This window comes from Bos indicus x Bos taurus, chromosome 10 (genome assembly GCF_003369695.1).
Source record: "Bos indicus x Bos taurus breed Angus x Brahman F1 hybrid chromosome 10, Bos_hybrid_MaternalHap_v2.0, whole genome shotgun sequence".
Classification (NCBI taxonomy): domain Eukaryota; kingdom Metazoa; phylum Chordata; class Mammalia; order Artiodactyla; family Bovidae; genus Bos; species Bos indicus x Bos taurus.
In genome coordinates this window covers 6,324,067-6,343,088 of record NC_040085.1, presented here as the reverse complement: position 1 = coordinate 6,343,088, position 19,022 = coordinate 6,324,067, and the positions used below count along the sequence as shown (strand labels likewise).

The window sequence follows — 19,022 nt, the reverse complement described above, 5'->3', positions numbered from 1 at the left end:
TCAAAAAAGCAAGAGAGTTCCAGAAAAACATCTACTTCTGCTTTGTTGACTACGCTGAAACCTTTGACTGTGTGGATCACAACAGACTGTGGAAAATTCTTCAAGAGATGGGAATGCCAGACCACCTGACCTGCCTCCTGAGAAATCTGTATGCAGGTCAAGAAGCCACAGTTAGAACTGGACATGGAACAACAGACTTGCTCCAAATCTGGAGAAGAGTACGTCAAGGCTGTATATTGTCACCCTGTTTATTTAACTTACATGCAGAGTACATCATGTGAAATGCTGGGCTGGATGAAGCACAAGCTGGAATCAAGATTGCCAGAAGAAATATCAATAACCTCAGATACACAGATGACACCACCCTTATGGCAGAAAGCGAAGAAAACTCAAGAGCCTCTTGATGAAAGTAAAAGAGGAGAGTAAAAAAGTTGGCTTAAAACTCAACATTCAGAAAACTAAGACCATATCATCCAGTCCCATCACTTCATGGCAAATAGATGGAGAAACAATGGAAACAGTGAGAGATTTTATTCTGGGGGGCTCCAAAATCACTGCAGGTGGTGACTGCAGCCATGGAATTAAAAGATGCTTGCTCCTTGGAACAAAAACTAGGACCAACATAGACAGCATGTTGAAAAGCAGAGACATTACTCTGCCAACAAAGGTCCATCTATTAAAGCTATGATTTTTTCCAGTAGTCATGTATAGATATGAGAGTTGGACTATAAAGAAAGCTGAGCGCCAAAGAATTGATGCTCTTGAACTGTGGTGTTGGAGAAGACTCTTGAGAGTCCCTTGGACTCCTAGAAGATCCAGCCAGTCCATCCTAAAGAAAATCAGTCCTGAATATTCATTGGAAGTAGTGATGCTTAACCTGAAACTCCAATACTTTGGCCATCTGATGCGAAGAACTGATCATTGGAAAAGACCCTGATGCTGGGAAAGATTGAAGGCAGGAGGAGAAGGGGATGACAGAGGATGAGATGGTTGGATGGCATCACCTACTCGATAGACATGAGTTTGAGCACGCATCAGGAGTTGGTGATGGACAGGGAGGCCTGGCATGCTGCAGTCCATGGGGTTGTAAAGAGTTGGACTCAATTGAGCAACTGAACTGATCTAAACTGGTGAACATTATATCCTTCTAGGGACACCAGTGATTTCCAGTTATTATTGACATGTTCCTAATGTTGTTTTATGAAGTAACAGAAATGTGGAAAATAAAAGGGTGGAAAAATTCTATAAGCTCAGTGCCCTAATATCCATTTTACATTTACTTTCAATGTTTTTTTTTTTAACATAATTGTGATTACTTCCTAATTTTTTACATAACCAGATCTTATAAACCTTTTTATATTGCTGCCAAATCTCTAAAAAGTAATTTTTTATTGTTTGCCACATTAAAACAGCATAGTGTAAAAAGTCAAATGATTTTACAAGGCTTAGGTCCCATTTTTTTCCCACCCCTAGTTTCTATTCTCAGAGGCAACCACTTTCTCTTTTAGCTATTTCATCAGTCATTTACTTTAAGATTTCCAAATAATGTCTTGTTATTGCTGCCTATTGTTTTATATATTCTCCATTAAGGTTGTATCTACTACCATCACCAAAATTCTCCCATAGTTGGTCAAATGGTTTGCAGTGTTGATATTTTAATTGATATTTTATCAATATACCTGTCTGAAAATTTCACTTTGTATGCAGTCACAGATAGGTCATATGTATATACTGTAATTAAATTTTCTTTTACGTATGGACTTTGTTTTCCCTAATGTTAATAATTGCTATATTTCTAATTTTGTGTGTACTATTAATTCATCTCTAAGCTCTTCTATGAAGGTAAAAAATCGAAAATCTCAGTTTTTCTAACATGTCATATAGTCTATCAGTTTGTTTTTTTTTTAATTCTTGCTGGAGCTTTCCATCTTTGTGTTTCAGTCTGAACTGCTTTCTAGACTGTCATCCTAGGATTTTCCTTCACCATCATCTTGGGAATTGTACTGACCTCTCTTCAGAGTTGGATCCCCAGCTTTCTGGCTTCAGTAACTTCCCTCTTCGTTTATTTCCTTGTTATGGTGAATCACAGATTTCAGTGGTTTAGTGAGAAAGACTCGATGGGAGTTACATGTTTTGATGCCCTGCCTGCCTGCAAATTTCATTATTCTCCCTTAATACTTGATTGCTAGTCTGGTCGGATGTAAAATCTGAAGTCATTACTACATTGTCTTCTGGCCTCAGATGTTATTGTTGAGAATAACACCTAGTCTAGTACTGTCTTTATTTCTGATCTTTTGTGCCTGATCTCTTTTTCTTTCTGGAACCATTTAAGATCCCTGATCTGAAATCACAAGGATATGCTTGGTGTCAGCCTTCATTTTCGTCTCTGAGTTGGACATATATAGGCCCTTTTAATCTATAACTTATGGCCTTCAAATTCTGGGGTATTTTCTTTCATATTTTTATTTTTTATAATTTTTTAAAGATTTATTTATTTTCTTGATCGCATCAGGTCTTGGTTGCTGCACGCGGGATCTTCTTCACCTCATGCCACATCTTTTGTCGTGGCACATGGACACTCTAGTTGTGGTGTACAGGCTTAGTTGCTCTGAGGCGTGTGGGATCTTAGTTCCCCAGCAGGGATCGAACCCATGTCCTGTGCACTGCAGAGCAGGTTCTTAACCACTGAACCACCAGGAAATTGCTGTGTGTTTTTTTTTTTTCCTTTTTTAGATTTACTTTCCTCCAATTTCTCTGTTCTCTTTTTCTGAAATATGTATTGTTTGTGTATTGGCCCTCCTGGCCTGATCTTCTTAATTTTCTTTTTTCTTTCTTTTTTGGTGGTTGTTTTCATCTTATTTTCTATCTCTTTGTCATATCTCCACTTTCCAGATGTCTTCAATTTTATCTTTCAGCCTTTATAGTATACTTTTAACCTCTGTTATCATATTTATAATTGCCATAAGCTCCTTCTCATTCTCTGAATGCTCCCTTCTTATGTGGGTATGTGTTATAGCATCTTCTTGTTTCGTGGATGTAGGCTTATTCATTTTAGTTATTTTGAAGGGTTTTTTCCCCTTTCATTGTCTCTCCTTCTGAGAACCTTTTAATATTTATTTTATTCTTTTTCAAGTTTTTGGCTTTTTGTGTGTGTGATCTTTAGTTGGTATTTGTTACCAAGTATGAGGCACAGAGAACTCAGTGGAGCTCTTTTTAGAAGATGAGACTTGGAGCTTCCTTAGGTATGAGATTGATGATCATAAAGGAACTCAGCTATTTCATTAGAGTCCCTATTTGATCAGTGTCTGTAATTCTTTTAGGCTACATAGTTTCCCCAAGAGATATCTCCAGTCTTTAGCCTAGAATGCGTAAGCAGGTATTCTCAGAGCTGAGTGGGGAAGGTAGCTAAGATTTTCCACTTGTTGTAACATGTAAGCTTTTACTCATTTCGCCTGTTTTATGGTATTAATCTCCTTCATCTTCCCCAGCTCTGCCTGGCATCCTCAAATGTAAGGCTTCTCTGATTCACTCAGAAAGACCCAACCCAGTTTTCTGCTGCTGGGGAGAGGTCATGGCCTAACTGTGCTGGCTTGGGCAAGGGTCTGCTGCTACTGCTGCTGCTAAGTCACTTTAGTCGTGTCCGACTCTGTGTGACCCCATAGACGGCAGCCCACCAGGCTCCCCCGTCCCTGGGATTCTCCAGGCAAGAACACTGGAGTGAGTTGCCATTTCCTTCTCCAGTGCGTGAAAGTGAAAAGTGAAAGTGAAGTCGCTCGGTCGTGTCCAACTGGGCAAGGGTCTAGGAGTTCTCAAATGCAGGCATTTAACTAATTCTCCTGATTCAACCCCACTTGCCGTCCTGTCTTCAGGGGCATCATGCTCTTCATCCCTGACTTTTCTGGTGCTCTGTAGAGCCAAATGGCTGACTTTTTGGTTTTTCTTCTCTACCCGCTCCCCAGTGCCAGACATGTGGTTTTCAGCTTTCATAGGTCTCATCAAGCTACTATGCAGCTTCTAAAATGTTTTGAACTCAGCTCTGCTGTTGACTTCTCTCCAGTTCATTTTGCCTTCATTGTTTTTTAATCTCCTTACTCTTGTTTTGGTGAGATTTCAGGAAGGATTGAAGGTAAATAGTTGTGTTTAATTTGTCTTGTCCAACCAGAGGCCTGCATAACCTTTACTCTTTTCATTTTTTTTTCTTTTAATGATTTTTTTTTTTTAATTTAAGGCTGTGCAGGGTCTTCGTTGCTACATGGGCTTTTCTCTAGTTGCAGCGAGCAGTCTACTCTCCACTTGTGATGCATGGGCTTCTCGTGGTGGTGGCTCCCCTTGTTGCGGAGCACAGACTCTAAGGTGTGCGGGTTCAGGAGTTGCGGCTCCTGGACCCTAGAGCACAGGCTCAGTAGTTGTGGCATACGGGCTTAGCTGCTCCTAGGCATGTGGGATCTTCCCAAACCAGGGAGGGAACTCTTTACCACTGAGCCACCAGGGAAGCCCTCAGGCATATTTTCGATTCTAGTGTTCCACACTCGTATCTGGTGAGAGAGGCCAGGATCAAGAAGCCTGGGAACTGGGAGTCCTCAGCCACAGTTCTGGTTTTGCCATCAAAAGCTCTGGGGCCTCTGGCAAGCACCTCAGCTTTCTTGGGACTATTTCCTTCCCTCGGTCGTGTCTGACTCTTTGTGACCCCATGGACAGTAGCCCGCCAGGCTCCTCTGTCCATGGGATTTCCCAGGCAAAACTATTGGAGTGGGTTGCCATTTCCTTCTTCATACTCTTTCATTTTTAGTGACTGTATATATCATCTATGTATCATACTTTATTTATTTACTTATTTTTTGTCGTGTAGGTGACTTCCAGTTTGTTGTTATTGTATGTGTATGTATGTGTGCTCAGTCATGTCTCTTTGCAACCCCATGGACTATATATAGCCTTCCAGGCTCCTTTGTCCGTGGGATTCTCCAGGCAAGAATACTGGAGTGGGTTGTCATTTCCTCCTCCCAGGGATCTTCCCAACCCAGGGACCAAACCCACGTCTCTTACGTCTCCTGCATTGGCAGGCAGGTTCTTTACCACTAGCATCACCTGGGAAGCCCAAGAACTGAAAGTGTTAGTTGCTCAGTTGTATCCCACTCTTTGCAACCTCGTGGTCTGTCCATGGAATTCTCCATGGCAAGAAGACTGGAGTGGGTTGCTATTCCCTTTCCAGGGGATCTCTGACCCAGGGATCAAACCCACGTCTCCTGCATTGCAGGTGGATTACTTACCATCTGAGCTACCAGGGAAGCTTATTGCAGTCCTGCAAAAAAAAAAAAAAAAATTTCATACTGATAATTTTTTCTATTAGGTTTTTCCCTTAGAATAGGGAGGAAAGGAATTCCCTGGCAGTCCAGTGGTTAAGGGTCCATACTCCTACTACAGAGGATACAGGTTTGATCCATGGCACAATGCAGCACAGCCCAAGGGGAAAAAAGGATATGGTGGATGTGTTTAAACATAGCTTGCTTTCTAAAAAAGATTGTATCAATTTTGAGTACTAGCTGAGTTTGTGATTACCCAATTTACTATATTTATTATATCATTGCTTGTTTCACTGTATAAAAGTTTTGAAAGGCTAAAAACAAAGGTACCTTCTTTTATAATATACTGATTAATTTTAAATCCTTGGACAGAATTGAAATAAGTGCTTATCCTAAAAGTAGTATAGTCTTCCTTGTTTACATTTTTATTCTGAACATTTGTTGCTTTTGTAATTTTTATAAAGCAAGTAAAAATAATACATATTCATTATTTTAATTGGAAGACAAATAACAATATAAAGAAGAAAATTATTGCCAGTAATAACACCACCCAGAGGTACCATTTTGATAACTGTGTATGTGCATCTGTGTGTGTGTGGGAAAGTGTGCACACACAGAAATATATCTGTATAACAGATATAGGCACAGTCTTAAAAAAGTTAGAATCATACTCCCTGTGTGTGTGGTATGTATATATAGATACACATATATATTATTTAGTAGTTTTTTTTATTTTGTGAACATTTTCTCCTGTCATTAATTCTGAAACATGCCTTAATTATTGTCTAGTTCACTATATGGATATACCATTAAAAACATTCTTTAATACCAGAGATTACAGCAGGTAATGCTGTGAAATTATAATCAACAATTTATATAAGACGACTCTGAATGTATCACCTCTTTTTAAAGGTTAGGAAAATGGTAAAAGCTGTTTCTGTCCTGTTCTGGTCTACTCTTCTGTAAATCCTTACTTTAAGATTTAACTTGTTAATAAGACTTACTCTCCATTTATTCCTGTTATGTGACATTAATTCTGTCTAACCTGATAAAATTCTGTGCATTCTATTTTGTCATACGTATGACATCTGGTTTAAATTAATGTGAATATTGTGCTGTTTAGTTTATGAGTTCCTTTTGGGAAGTTTAGACTCTATGAAGTTTTTATTTTTATAATTATTACCATACCATAAAGTATCTTGAGGTAACAGACAACTAAAATGCTTTAAATATTGATGTGACTAGAACTTAACACAAATGTGCTTCTACATATACTGGAAGAACATAGGGAAGTTTATTTTACTTAGTCAAAATCAAAGACAGACCCAGTATTCTCAACATACACACACATGCATGCATGCATGCATGCACATTTAAATATTATTATTTGTTAATATAATAACATTTTAAGGTTCTATTTCTTGAGTAAATTTTCACTATTCAAAATGCAAAACAATATTAAAAGGTAATATATTGGGAAATCTGGGTCCTATTCCATTCTAGTACATTCCCTTCATTTCCTCTTAGCCATATAGATAATTACTTTCTTAAAAAAGTATTTTTGAGTATTTCTTTATGTGAGTACAAGCGAAAACTAAATATGTTGTTATTGTCACTTAATTATCTCAGAGAACTTTCTATAGTAATACACAGAGAACTTGCTCATTCTTTTTTTAAATAGCTTCTTAGTATCTAGTTGTGTAAATGGTTTATTTAACCATTCCCTTATAGATGAACACTTGTCTAGTCAATGTATCTTTTTAATATATATATTTTTAACTCCTTCAGGTGGATATGGACAAGAGTGGTGAAGTGCGACTTATAGAATTGGATGAATCTTTCAAAAGTGAACATACTGTTTTTGTAACACCTCCTGAGATCCCCCATCTACCCAATGGTGAAGAACCCCCTTTACAGTACAGGTATTCAAGAGGCAGAATGTTTGAGATTGAAAGAGAGAAGCAATCCATCATCTGTGACGTAGCTTTCTAAGGACTGTGGTATTTTCAAAAATCCAAACTTTACAGATCCCTAATTTTTAGGTGGTAAGCAAGCTTATCCCACATCCATTACTAAGTTTTGAGGTATAAAAAGAAAAAATATATAATTTTGCATGATATAGACTTAGGAACTCTCTATATCTCCATAAGTATATGTTCTCATAAATTTTAAGTTAGGACCCTCCAAAATGTAGCACATTTATTATAGAATTTTGATTTTTGTCTCTAAGATTGGTTTACTCACTTTCATCCCCTCCCCAACACATACTGATTAATGTAACCTTGGTTTACAAAAGGATTATCAGCTATACTTCAATTAAAAAAAAAATATTGATCTAATTTAGAGTTGATATTTGTGACTTTGAGTTTTATGATTTAATTTTTTTAGGCTTTTAATTTTTCCATGAGTTTTAAAGTCAAGGAAATTCAAAACTGTTGGAATTAGTCGTCGTTAATTTAAGAAGTTTGTTCAGACACTGCTAAGTGCTTGGTATATAGACTTGAATGATCATCTAGTGGGAAAGAGAAAAGCTCTGAGCACAGTGATAGGGTTATGATAGAGGTGGATTTATCATAGTCTATCTAGATATGTATTTTATATATATACACACACACAGATATATACATAACATTTATATATATATATGTTATATATATAACATATCTAATATACCATTAAAATGGCAATTCCATCCAGATTTTAAATGATTTTTAAAATTTTCCATAATAATTTCTTATTTTAAAGATTCTAAAACCATTTTATACCTATAATTAAATCATAGTGTGTTTTCATTGAAAAGAAATCTTTCAGGACATCCTCATTTATCACTGGGATTAAATTCTTCCTTTTACAAGTGGTGTAACTGATGTTTTGAATATTGATGAATTCATAAGCTACCTGATTCCTACCCTTCATTTTTATCTATTGCTGATGTTGCTCATATAATTTTTTAAAAGTCTGCCTTTTCTCAAAGACATTTAAAATATTTCTGATAGTTTCTCTTTCTTTTTCTTTCTAAATGAGATCTCATTTCTTTTTTCTGTTTTGTACGTTATACTTCTAAGAGACATCTTTTGGTATATTTCATTAATACAGTTTTGTTTTTCTTTTTGTAGTTTGGCTTTAATTATTTAATTTAAAATTTGCCTTTAGATTTAGTCCTTTAAAAGGAATACTACTTATTTTTAAAAGTTCTCATTTTTTAAAAGAGCCTGTCATTTTTTTTCCTTGAGACTACTAATATGATTTTGGTGTAATCATACCCATCATTGGAAATAAACTTAAATGTCTTTAATGGGCACAGTGGATCTTGTTAGTAAGAGGTAGTAATTCTTATATATCCTTACATAGTCTGTCTAAAATGATAAGACAGTAAGTTTCCATAAGATGTACTGTGTGTCTTATTATCACACCATCTACATACAGTGAACTTTTTTAAGGGACATGATTTTACTGAACTTTGCTATTTTATTCCTACTTAATATTCAGTCATTACTAATAGCTTCTTGTTCTGTTGGGTTTGCCTATAATAACATATAATAGATACAGTTTATCTTTTATTATAGTTAGTTTTTTTCTTAGGTAATTAAAACTCTTTATATGCCTTTAAGAATAATCTAAAGTAGGATAGGTTTGCTCCTCAGAGGCTTCTTCTGTTGTTCTTAGCATTGCTTTTACCCAGCTGCTGCTACCTTTTTTTCCATTTGTTAGTATTTGTTTGTTTGTGCTGGGCCCCAGCTGTAGCACGTAGTATCTGTAGTTTCAGCGTGTGGGATCTTGTTCTCCAATCCAGGATCAAACCTGGGCCCACTGTATTGAGAACGTGGAGCCCCAGTCACTGGACCACCAGGGAGGTCCCTGCTGTTCCCTTTTAAATGCCCAAACACACTACGCCAGCACCCAGATTAGGTCCACCTCCTCACAGTCACCCAGTCTAATCTTTTCTTCCTATTCTCCAACTTCTTCAATTTTCTTTCTCATAAATGAGGCCCTGAATCTACTTCGCTAACCTGATAAATCCTTTCATAATAATGTGAGAGCTTGTCCTGGTTGACTTATATTATTTGCGTTTTTTAAGAGGAAAGTTCTATAGTAATATGTTAATCCAAGCAATGATATTAATAACTCTCCTGTCTGAAAAAGTATCAATTTGGTGGGCCTTTTACCCATTCTCATATTATCTCATATGTTTGCTGTTTATCTGCATGAATACTCGTAAAATTTGTTTGAGTTACTTTGGAGTTTGATGTCAAGTTTAGCAAAATTTAAATGTGTTTCACTTTTTTCTCTCCAAAATATATCCTTGAATATGTATTTGGCTATTACATTTTTAGCTATTATAGTAAGAAAAGCATCACTAGTATGAATATTTGTTGATTATATATCAAACCCTTATGGAGGAAGACTGTTAAAATAAGTTAAAATGAGTTAAGAGGTTATTGGTCATAATTTGTTTAGCTTGTAACCAGTATGATCATCTATATGTGCTTGAGTTTTTCTTTTCTTTTCAAAAACAGCTATAATGGATTTCCAGTTCTTAGGAACAATTTATTTGAGAGACCTGAAGGATTTCTGCAAACACGAAAGAGCAAATTGCCTTCAAAATCAAGTAGTCCTAGTAGCCCTTCTCCCATGTTCAGAAGAACGAAACAGGTGCTTTGATGATTTTGTATTCTTCACGTAATCACGCAGTAGAACAAAAATGAATATGACACTCTTCCTCCCGTATAGTACTACCCCACATTATGCTCCCTGAAGCATTGTGAAGAAAATGTAGAATAATCTGACTTCAAAAAATTAACCAGTTCTCTTGTCCTCGAACTTTATTTTACATATTGTATAATACAGATTAAAGCAGAGGCTTGAATATTTATTAATTATAGACAGATGTTAGGGAAACATTATAAAAGCATGTGAGTTACACTTGTTCAGCCTTCAGTTAAATAAGGATATTTTAAGTATGTAAGTTTATTAATAAGATCCTTGCATTTTTTTTTCCAGGAAATTAAATCAGCCCATAAAATTGCCAAGAGATATTCTTCCATTCCTCAGATGTGGTCTAGGTGTCTACTGCGTCACTGTTATGGACTCTGGTTTATTTGTCTCCCAGCTTATGTGAAAGTATGCCATTCAAAAGTCAGGGCTCTGAAAACAGCATATGATGTACTCAAAAAAATGCAGTCAAAGAAGATGGATCCACCTGATGAGGTAACAATTATCCTTATTATTTTGTTCAAGATTTATGTACATAGATATTTTGCTGCTGTACACTCAAAACGGCTGTGTTCCAGGTGTGCTACCGCATTCTCATGCAGCTCTGCGGACAGTATGATCAGCCAGTGCTTGCAGTTCGAGTGCTTTTTGAAATGCAGAAAGCTGGTATTGACCCAAATGCTATTACTTATGGCTATTATAATAAGGTAAGTACTTTGACTTAAATATAACTTTTGTCATTTTACAACCTTAGTTTAATGGCAGAAATAAATGATGCCGGGGTTTTGTGGTATTTATTTTAGAGTATCTAAAATATACTTTGCAAATTGAAAATAAGATTTTTTGTTCTATTTTGGGTTGTACAGTGTGTTTATTCTTCAGATTAACTCTAGAGCTAATGAATGTTCATTTATAAAAATTATTTCACTAATTATTTTATTTTGTTGACTGAATAGGCTGTTTTGGAAAGTACTTGGCCTTCAAGGAGTCGTAGTGGATATTTTCTTTGGACAAAAGTGAGAAATGTTGTTTTAGGAGTAGCACAGTTCAAAAGAGCTTTAAAGAAGCATGCGAATTTATCTCAAACAGCTCTCTCAGGTAATTACAGGTTTTTAAGGGATGTACATGTTGTACTTTTTCTTTAAAATTAATTGACTAGTTATAATGTATACTATTTGGAAATTTCAGTGTTTCAAAATAATGTTTTCTAGTTTTTATTGTCATTAAGCAAATGCTAATATTATTCTTACCATTTAAAAAGTACCAAATTTTACTGTTTTTTCTTGTAACTGTTACCAACCTTTGGTGGTCTTGTTTTAGTGTTCGTTAGTATTCATGATAGGCTTCTCTGCTGTAGTTGTATTTTGCTAATTATGAGACAGTCTTCATGATCAGCATTAGTAGATTGTTAGCTTGAACAACAAACTAATATGTATTTTTGGTTATCTCCCTGAGTAGTAAAGTGCTGTCAAATTGTGTTCTGAAGCAGATGGCAGTGACCTGGACGCTGTTAGCCATGGCAGCATGGATAGTGGCCATGGGACACACGCTGTGGAGCAGGCGCCGTGTAGTACAGGTTCAATCAAAGCGTATGCTTCCGATGATAGATCTAGTACAGGTTTGTGTGTGCTTATGTATACATTTATTGCAATCCATTTTAAGAACTAAGTTTGCTATCCTGTCTTTTTTAGATTTTAATTTTCAATGGTATATTTAATTGTCTTTTTAAAGTTTATATGGTAGGCATTTGACAGTATATTTAATAACTATGCAATTTTATGCATTCTCTACTTGAGTCAAAACGAAAGGTTAAGAGAGTTTATTTGAGTTTTTAGCCCATGATAATCCAATTAACTCTGAATAGCACAGAGGTCTCTTTATCATATCCTATTCTTAGGATAAGTTCTTTGTATTAGGAGCATGTTATGAGAGTTTTTTTTTATGTTATTAGGGTTTGAAAGAAAGAAACTTAGATCCCTAATCTGAGTTAATAGTACCATATCAGCTTCAGTTTCCAGGATTCAACAGTGTTCCGTGTTTCATGCAAGATATTATCATTGGGGGAAGCTGGGTAAAGGGTACAGAAGAACTCTTCCTACTGTATTATTTTTGCAACTTCTTGTGAGTTTTAATCTATATTAAAAATCACAATAAAAAATTTAAACATATTTAAAACTTACAGCATTCTAGCACTGAAGATAGCATTACTTTCATTAAAAGATTTGTATGTAAGCTTCCTGTAAGTGTTATGAAAACTAACACACATAAAAAATATATTATTTGAATAATTCTGCCCTTTTCATTTGTACATTATAAAAAATTAGACATGATTTTTGAATATAGTGTAAGAGCTTCATATTAATGAGCAGAAACTTTAAACTTAAAAATCCAAGCATTAATAATAAAACATGAAGACTTATGGCTCTGCAAATTTTAACATTATTTTGGTTTATCTCTTTTTACGTGTACTTTTGAGAGTAATAAATATAAGCTGTGTACATTGAAATGTCATTTTCGTAGTTCTTCCTTGGCTGGCTTTGTTTCTTGTTCATGCGATTGTGAATTTAATCAGACTTGTAGTAATCCTCAGGCATTAGCTCTTAAAAATGAAGAGCTCCGTCTTTTAACTAATGGCCTTTAAAAAGGATATCTGCAGTGAAGAACCTAATGAAACCTTGGATTTTATCAAGATTATATTTATATTTTTTAATTTGTTGTTTCTTTGGAAATAGAGCTGAAACTTTGATTAGAAAAAAATACAAACTCAAAATTATAAAAAAGATATTAAGGTAAACACCTAATGATAATACAGTTTCTTTAAGCAGTTCTTTGCAAGTTTATAAAATCATTTTATGTGTGGCCTCTCATATAACAGCCTTTTACATTATACCTCTGGGAACTTGAGAGTCAAAGAGAAAGGTTAAGTGGTTTACTTAAAATCATGTCTCCTAAGATCAAGAACTAGGATTCAAAACCTTATGTTTTGATGCCAGTCTAGTGAGAACAATTTGCTGAAAGTTATAGAGTGCCTCTTTAATAGAAGTGTATTAGAAGTTTTCTTATATTGTTGCAACATTTGCTTAATAAATGTAACACTAGATTTTTTCCTCATTCCCATGTATTTGCACTCATGTGCAGTTCAGTAATTATTCAGTTGAATTTTCAGAGAACTAATTATGTATCAACAAGTTTAAACAGGCCCATTTTTTGGTAAGCTCTTTTAGACATTTGGCTTCAGTGATCTGTGTGTGGGTGTTCTATTAAGAGTTCTCTACAGATTTTTCTTCTCCACTGCTTAGTTGGATCTCAGACCTTCACCTAGAAAGGTCATGGACTTGAATAAAGAATGTTTGGTTTGTCTGTGTCTTTTGGAGCCCAGATAGTAGTGTAAACACACATAGTTACTTTTGACTACAATGTGGAGACAAAAATAAATGTGATCATTTTGTGATCATTCCTTTCTTACATTAATAGAGATGAGGAAGAGCTAACAAAATAATGCTTGCAATTGGAAGTTATCCAGAAAACTTTCTATGAGTAAACCTAAATACCAATGTGTATTTTCTAATCCAGTTTCTCTTATTAAAGAATTTTATGATAAACAACATAGGGTTTTTTCCTTTTCCAGGTGGCCAGTCTGACCTTGGATATAATTCGTTATCTAAGGATGAAGTTAGAAGAGGGGATACATCCACTGAGGACATTCAAGAAGAAAAAGATAAGAAAGGGAGTGATTCTAGTTCCTGTAGGTTCTAAGTTGATATGGTATAAAATTGTGAGATTACATTAATAGAAAATTCAAGTCACTTTGTGTCAAAGTACTAATTTTGTTTTTTACTTTCCCATGGAAACTCCTCTTTCCTCACATTATAAGCCCTCTCCACCACCTAACATTCCAGCATGTAAATGCCTTATGTGTGAAGTGTGTGGTCTCAGTGGCAAAACACTCTCCAATCAAATACTATTCTTATAGTAGAAATACATATTTCTTCAAACAGTGGCTTTTTCCTGGGGCTTAATATTTTTACTTAATGCTTTTATTAATGGACTGTGATTTATATTTTTCTCACTTACGTCTCCCCATAAAAAGCAGTGTTTAGTAACTAAAGAATAAATAGAAAAGGCATGCATTGTATGTGTGGACCTCATGCATGACCAGTATTTAGCTGTTTGATACACACCTTGATGACTCAAATAACATCACTTATTTCTGATTGACAAATAGATACAGAGGTCTTCAATGTTTTCTTACCACTTTTTTTTGGGTGGAACTATTTAGAACTAAAAGCCACTTCTCCTTATGGCTCCATTGATGTGTATGCTATGCTATGCTAAGTTACTTCAGTCGTGTCCGACTCCGTGCGACCCCATAGACGGCAGCCCACCAGGCTCCCCTGTTCCTGGGATTCTCCAGGCAAGAACACTGGAGTGGGTTGCCATTTCCTTCTCCAATGCATGAAAGTGAAAAGTGAAAGTGAAGTCGCTCAGTCGTGTCCGACTCCTAGCGACCCCATGGATTGCAGCCTACCAGGCTCCTCCGTCCATGGGATTTTCCAAGCAAGAGTACTGGAGTGGGGTGCCATTGCCTTCTCCGATTGATGCGTATAGATTACATCTAAACAAATTGCATTTTAATCTTTACAGTGTCAGAGTGCGAGAGTGCAAAGGGAAGTGCCGACTGTCTTCCTAAGCTCGGTTATCAAAGTTCTTCCAGTATAGTTCGCCTCAATGGTACAAGTAACAGTGCTGATAAAATATCAGGAGAAAGCACAGGTAAGTTGAATAGTATCCTCCTGTTATGTGCAGAATAACTTGTGTCTGTATTTCTAGTGACTTTTTTTTAAATTCTATTTTATTTTTAAACTTTACAATATTGTATTAGTTTTGCCAAATATCGAAATGAATCCACCACAGGTATACCTGTGTTCCCCATCCTGAACCCTCCTCCCTCCTCCCTCCCCATACCCTTCCTCTGGGTCGTCCCAGTGCACCAGCCCCAAGCATCCAGTATCGTGCATCGAACCTGGACTGGCGACTCGTTTCATACATGATATTATACATGTTTCAATGCCATTCTCCCAAATCTCCCCACCTTCTCCCTCCCCCACAGAGTCCATAAGACTGATCTATACATCAGTGTCTCTTTTGCTGTCTCGTACACAGGGTTATTGTTACCATCTTTCTAAATTCCATATATATGCATTAGTATACTGTATTGGTGTTTTTCTTTCTGGCTTACTTCACTCTGTATACTATTATACAGAGCTCCAGTTTCATCCACCTCATTAGAACTAATTCAAATGTATTCTTTTTAATGGCTGAGTAATACTCCATTGTGTATATGTACCACAGCTTTCTTATCCATTCATCTGCTGATGGGCATCTAGGTTGCTTCCATGTCCTGGCTATTATAAACAGTGCTGCGATGAACATTGGGGTACACGTGTCTCTTTCCCTTCTGGTTTCCTCAGTGTGTATGCCCAGCAGTGGGATTGCTGGATCATAAGGCAGTTCTATTTCCAGTTTTTTAAGGAATCTCCACACTGTTCTCCATAGTGGCTGTACTAGTTTGCATTCCCACCAATAGTGTAAGAGGCTTCCCTTTTCTCCACACCCTCTCCAGCATTTATTGCTTATAGACTTTTGGATCACAGCCATTCTGACTGGTGTGAAATGGTACCTCATAGTGGTTTTGATTTGCATTTCTCTGATAATGAGTGATGTTGAGCATCTTTTCATGTGTTTGTTAGCCATCTGTATGTCTTCTTTGGAGAAATGTCTATTTAGTTCTTTGGCCCATTTTTTGATTGGGTCATTTATTTTTCTGGAGTTGAGCTGTAGGAGTTGCTTGTATATTTTTGAGATTAATGTTTGTCAGTTGCTTCATTTGCTATTATTTTCTCCCATTCTGAAGGCTGCCTTTTCACCTTGCTAATAGTTTTCCTTTGTTGTTCAGAAGCTTTTAAGTTTAATTAGGTCCCATTTGTTTATTTTTGCTTTTATTTCCAATATTCTGGGAGGTGGGTCATAGAGGATCCTGCTGTGATGTATGTCGGAGAGTGTTTTGCCTATGTTCTCCTCTAGGAGTTTTATAGTTTCTGGTCTTACATTGAGATCTTTAATCCATTTTGAATTTATTTTTGTGTATCGTGTTAGAAAGTGTTCTAGTTTCATTCTTTTGCAAGTAGTTGACCAGTTTTCCCAGCACCACTTGTTAAAGAGATTGTCTTTAATCCATTGTATATTCTTGCCTCCTTTGTCAAAGATAAGGTGTCCATATGTGCGTGGATTTATCTCTGGGCTTTCTATTTTGTTCCATTGATCAATATTTCTGTCTTTGTGCCAGTACCATACTGTCTTGATAACTGTGGCTTTGTAATAGAGCCTGAAGTCAGGTAGGTTGATTCCTCCAGTTCCATTCTTCTTTCTCAAGATAGCTTTGGCTATTCGAGGTTTTTTGTATTTCCATACAAATTGTGAAATTATTTGTTCTAGCTCTGTGAAGAATACCGTTGGTAGCTTGATAGGGATTGCATTGAATCTATAAATTGCTTTGGGTAGTATACTCATTTTCACTATATTGATTCTTCCAATCCATGAACATGGTATATTTCTCCATCTATTAGTGTCCTCTTTGATTTCTTTTACCAGTGTTTTATAGTTTTCTATATATAGGTCTTTAGTTTCTTTAGGTAGATATATTCCTAAGTATTTTATTCTTTCCGTTGCAATGGTGAATGGAATTGTTTCCTTAATTTCTCTTTCTGTTTTCTCATTATTAGTGTATAGGAATGCAAGGGATTTCTGTGTGTTGATTTTATATCCTGCAACTTTACTATAATCATTGATTAGTTCTAGTAATTTTCTGGTGGGTGACTATTTTTTTAAAGTCTGAATTCTCTAAGGTTTTTTTGTGTTTTTTTTTTTTTTATATTTGTGCCGCCTCTCAATGGTACAGTTTAGTAGTTTAAATTCTGTTTTATACTACAGTTTGTTCAAGCTTTATTATAACAAAGAAAGGGGACATACTTACAAGCCACAAACCATCTTTTGAGTTTAGAATGTGGGAAGTTTTGGAGAGGGGAAATGGGAAGCAAGTAATATGATCAGTTCTGAGGGTACTATACATCTCCGCAGTTTTTAAATGAGTTCCTTAGTCTTTGTATTATTCCTGGTTTTCAGAGGCAAAAGGACAGTTCTTCAGATAGTTTAGATAAGAATACGTAATATTTTTTCTTTCCAAAGCACTTCATATATAGTATTTTGTATTTATTATTATAGCAGTGCTTATATTAGTGAGAGAGGAAATATTAGCACTCTTTCAAAGATGAGAAAACTCAGGCATAGTCAAACTATTGGCATGTCACATAAGTTATCAATTAGTTAATGGAAAAATCATTTTAGGATCCTGGATATATTTGGTCTCACAAACTTAGGGAACAAAACAGACCTAAGATTCAGTGTTTCTAGTGTTTCAGTCTGATTTCATAATTATTTTATTTTTGTATTAGCTCAACTCTGCATCATTTTAACTTAAACCGTTATTGAAGGACCTGTGCTGTGAAGGCTGAGCTATCTCTGTAAGCGGCCCTGCTGCTGTGATGTTTGTTTTTCTGCAGCATAAGTAGATATGCCTCTCCTTCAGGGGTAAGCAAACTGTGGCCCATGGGCCAGAGTGGGCCTGCAGCCTGGTTTTTGTACAGGTCCACAAGCAAAGAATGGTTTATCACACTTTTAAATGGTAAAAAAATCAAGAAGATTACTGTTGATTTTGTGACACATGAAAGTTAAATGAATCACAGTTCAGTGTTCATAAACAAAGGCTGATTGGCGCACAGCCAGCTCATTTGCTTCTGTCTTGTCTATGGCTGCTTTGGTACTGTGTCAGCAGAGCTGAGGAGTCGCCACAGAGGCTGTATGGCCTGCAGAGGGTAAAATATTTACTGTCTGGCCCTTGACAGAAAAAGTGTGCAGACCCCTGCTGCAGCTATTAAAAAAAAAAAAAGTGTTAAATGATCTATAACTGTCTTTCTTCACATTTCTTTGTTAGATAATTGTTATAACTTAAAGATTAAAAATTGTTTCATTGGTATCGTATAATTGCTTCACAACCATTTAGTTCTTCCTAATCACTGTCTAATTTTGATTCTTAATAACTGGCCTTTGGTAATCTTTGCTTTCTTGTTCTTTTGTTCCTTTCTGTTCATGCTTGCGGTTTTCTTAGATCTATTTTTATGAACTTTCTGTTTTCACATGATTGTCAACAAACCTGTGTTTCTGACATTTTGTCAGAGTCATCAGCGTCTGACTCAGCATATGGCTTTTGATTTTGCCCTCTGTGCTGAACAAGTCACTTTTTTATAGCCTGTGATAGGTTTCCTAGGTATGAACTGGAGTTGTTAGTTTATCCTTAAGATTTTTGACTTGAAAACTTTTCTGTTAAGTACATGGGGCTTATCACTCCTACCAAAGACTCTATGTGGGACTTATAGGAATACTTAACTTTTCTGCATCTTTTTTCTTGTATACCAGTACTCCTAGGGTTCAAAACACCTTTCAAGTTTCTTCATGTTTTGCAGTGCAGTATGTGTATATTTTATTTATATCATTACATAAATAAATGACAGCTTCCAAAAGATGTGGGAATGGAATAACCAAAGACATGTTTTAATGTTTATCTTGGGTAACATTTTAAAAAATAACTTTCTTTGTCTTTGGCTATGCTAGGTCTTCGTTGCTGGGTGGGTTTTTCTCTAGTTGCGATGTGCAGGCTTCTCATTGCAGTGGCTTCTCTTGTTGCAGAGCACAGGCTTAGTGCACGCGGACTTCAGCAGTTACGCTCCTGGTCTATAACACAGGCTTCGTAGTTGCGGCACCTAGGCTTAGTTGCTCCGCTGCGTGTGAAATCTTTCAGGATGGAGATCAAACCCAAGTCTCCTCCATTGGTAGGCAGTTTCTGTACCGCTGAGCCACCAGGGAAGCCCAGGAATTTTAACATTTTGATAAATG

At 36.1% G+C, this 19,022-nt stretch overlaps 1 protein-coding gene across 7 annotated transcripts in view; it reads left to right on the top strand.

Annotated features, from left to right (window-relative positions):
• DENND4A (DENN domain containing 4A) overlaps window positions 1-19,022 on the top strand; it is a 120,637-nt gene that overhangs the window by 74,787 nt on the left and 26,828 nt on the right. For 3 of the 7 annotated variants that reach the window (XM_027553005.1, XM_027553004.1, XM_027553007.1), the window contains 8 exons: window positions 7,089-7,222; window positions 9,818-9,953; window positions 10,302-10,508; window positions 10,592-10,720; window positions 10,970-11,111; window positions 11,500-11,631; window positions 13,642-13,758; window positions 14,658-14,786. In XM_027553005.1, coding sequence (XP_027408806.1) covers window positions 7,089-7,222; window positions 9,818-9,953; window positions 10,302-10,508; window positions 10,592-10,720; window positions 10,970-11,111; window positions 11,500-11,631; window positions 13,642-13,758; window positions 14,658-14,786 — 1,126 coding nt within the window. The remainder of the gene's footprint in view (window positions 1-7,088; window positions 7,223-9,817; window positions 9,954-10,301; window positions 10,509-10,591; window positions 10,721-10,969; window positions 11,112-11,499; window positions 11,632-13,641; window positions 13,759-14,657; window positions 14,787-19,022) is intronic. The other 4 variants (XM_027553006.1, XM_027553008.1, XM_027553009.1 and 1 more) reach the window with 2 other exon arrangements.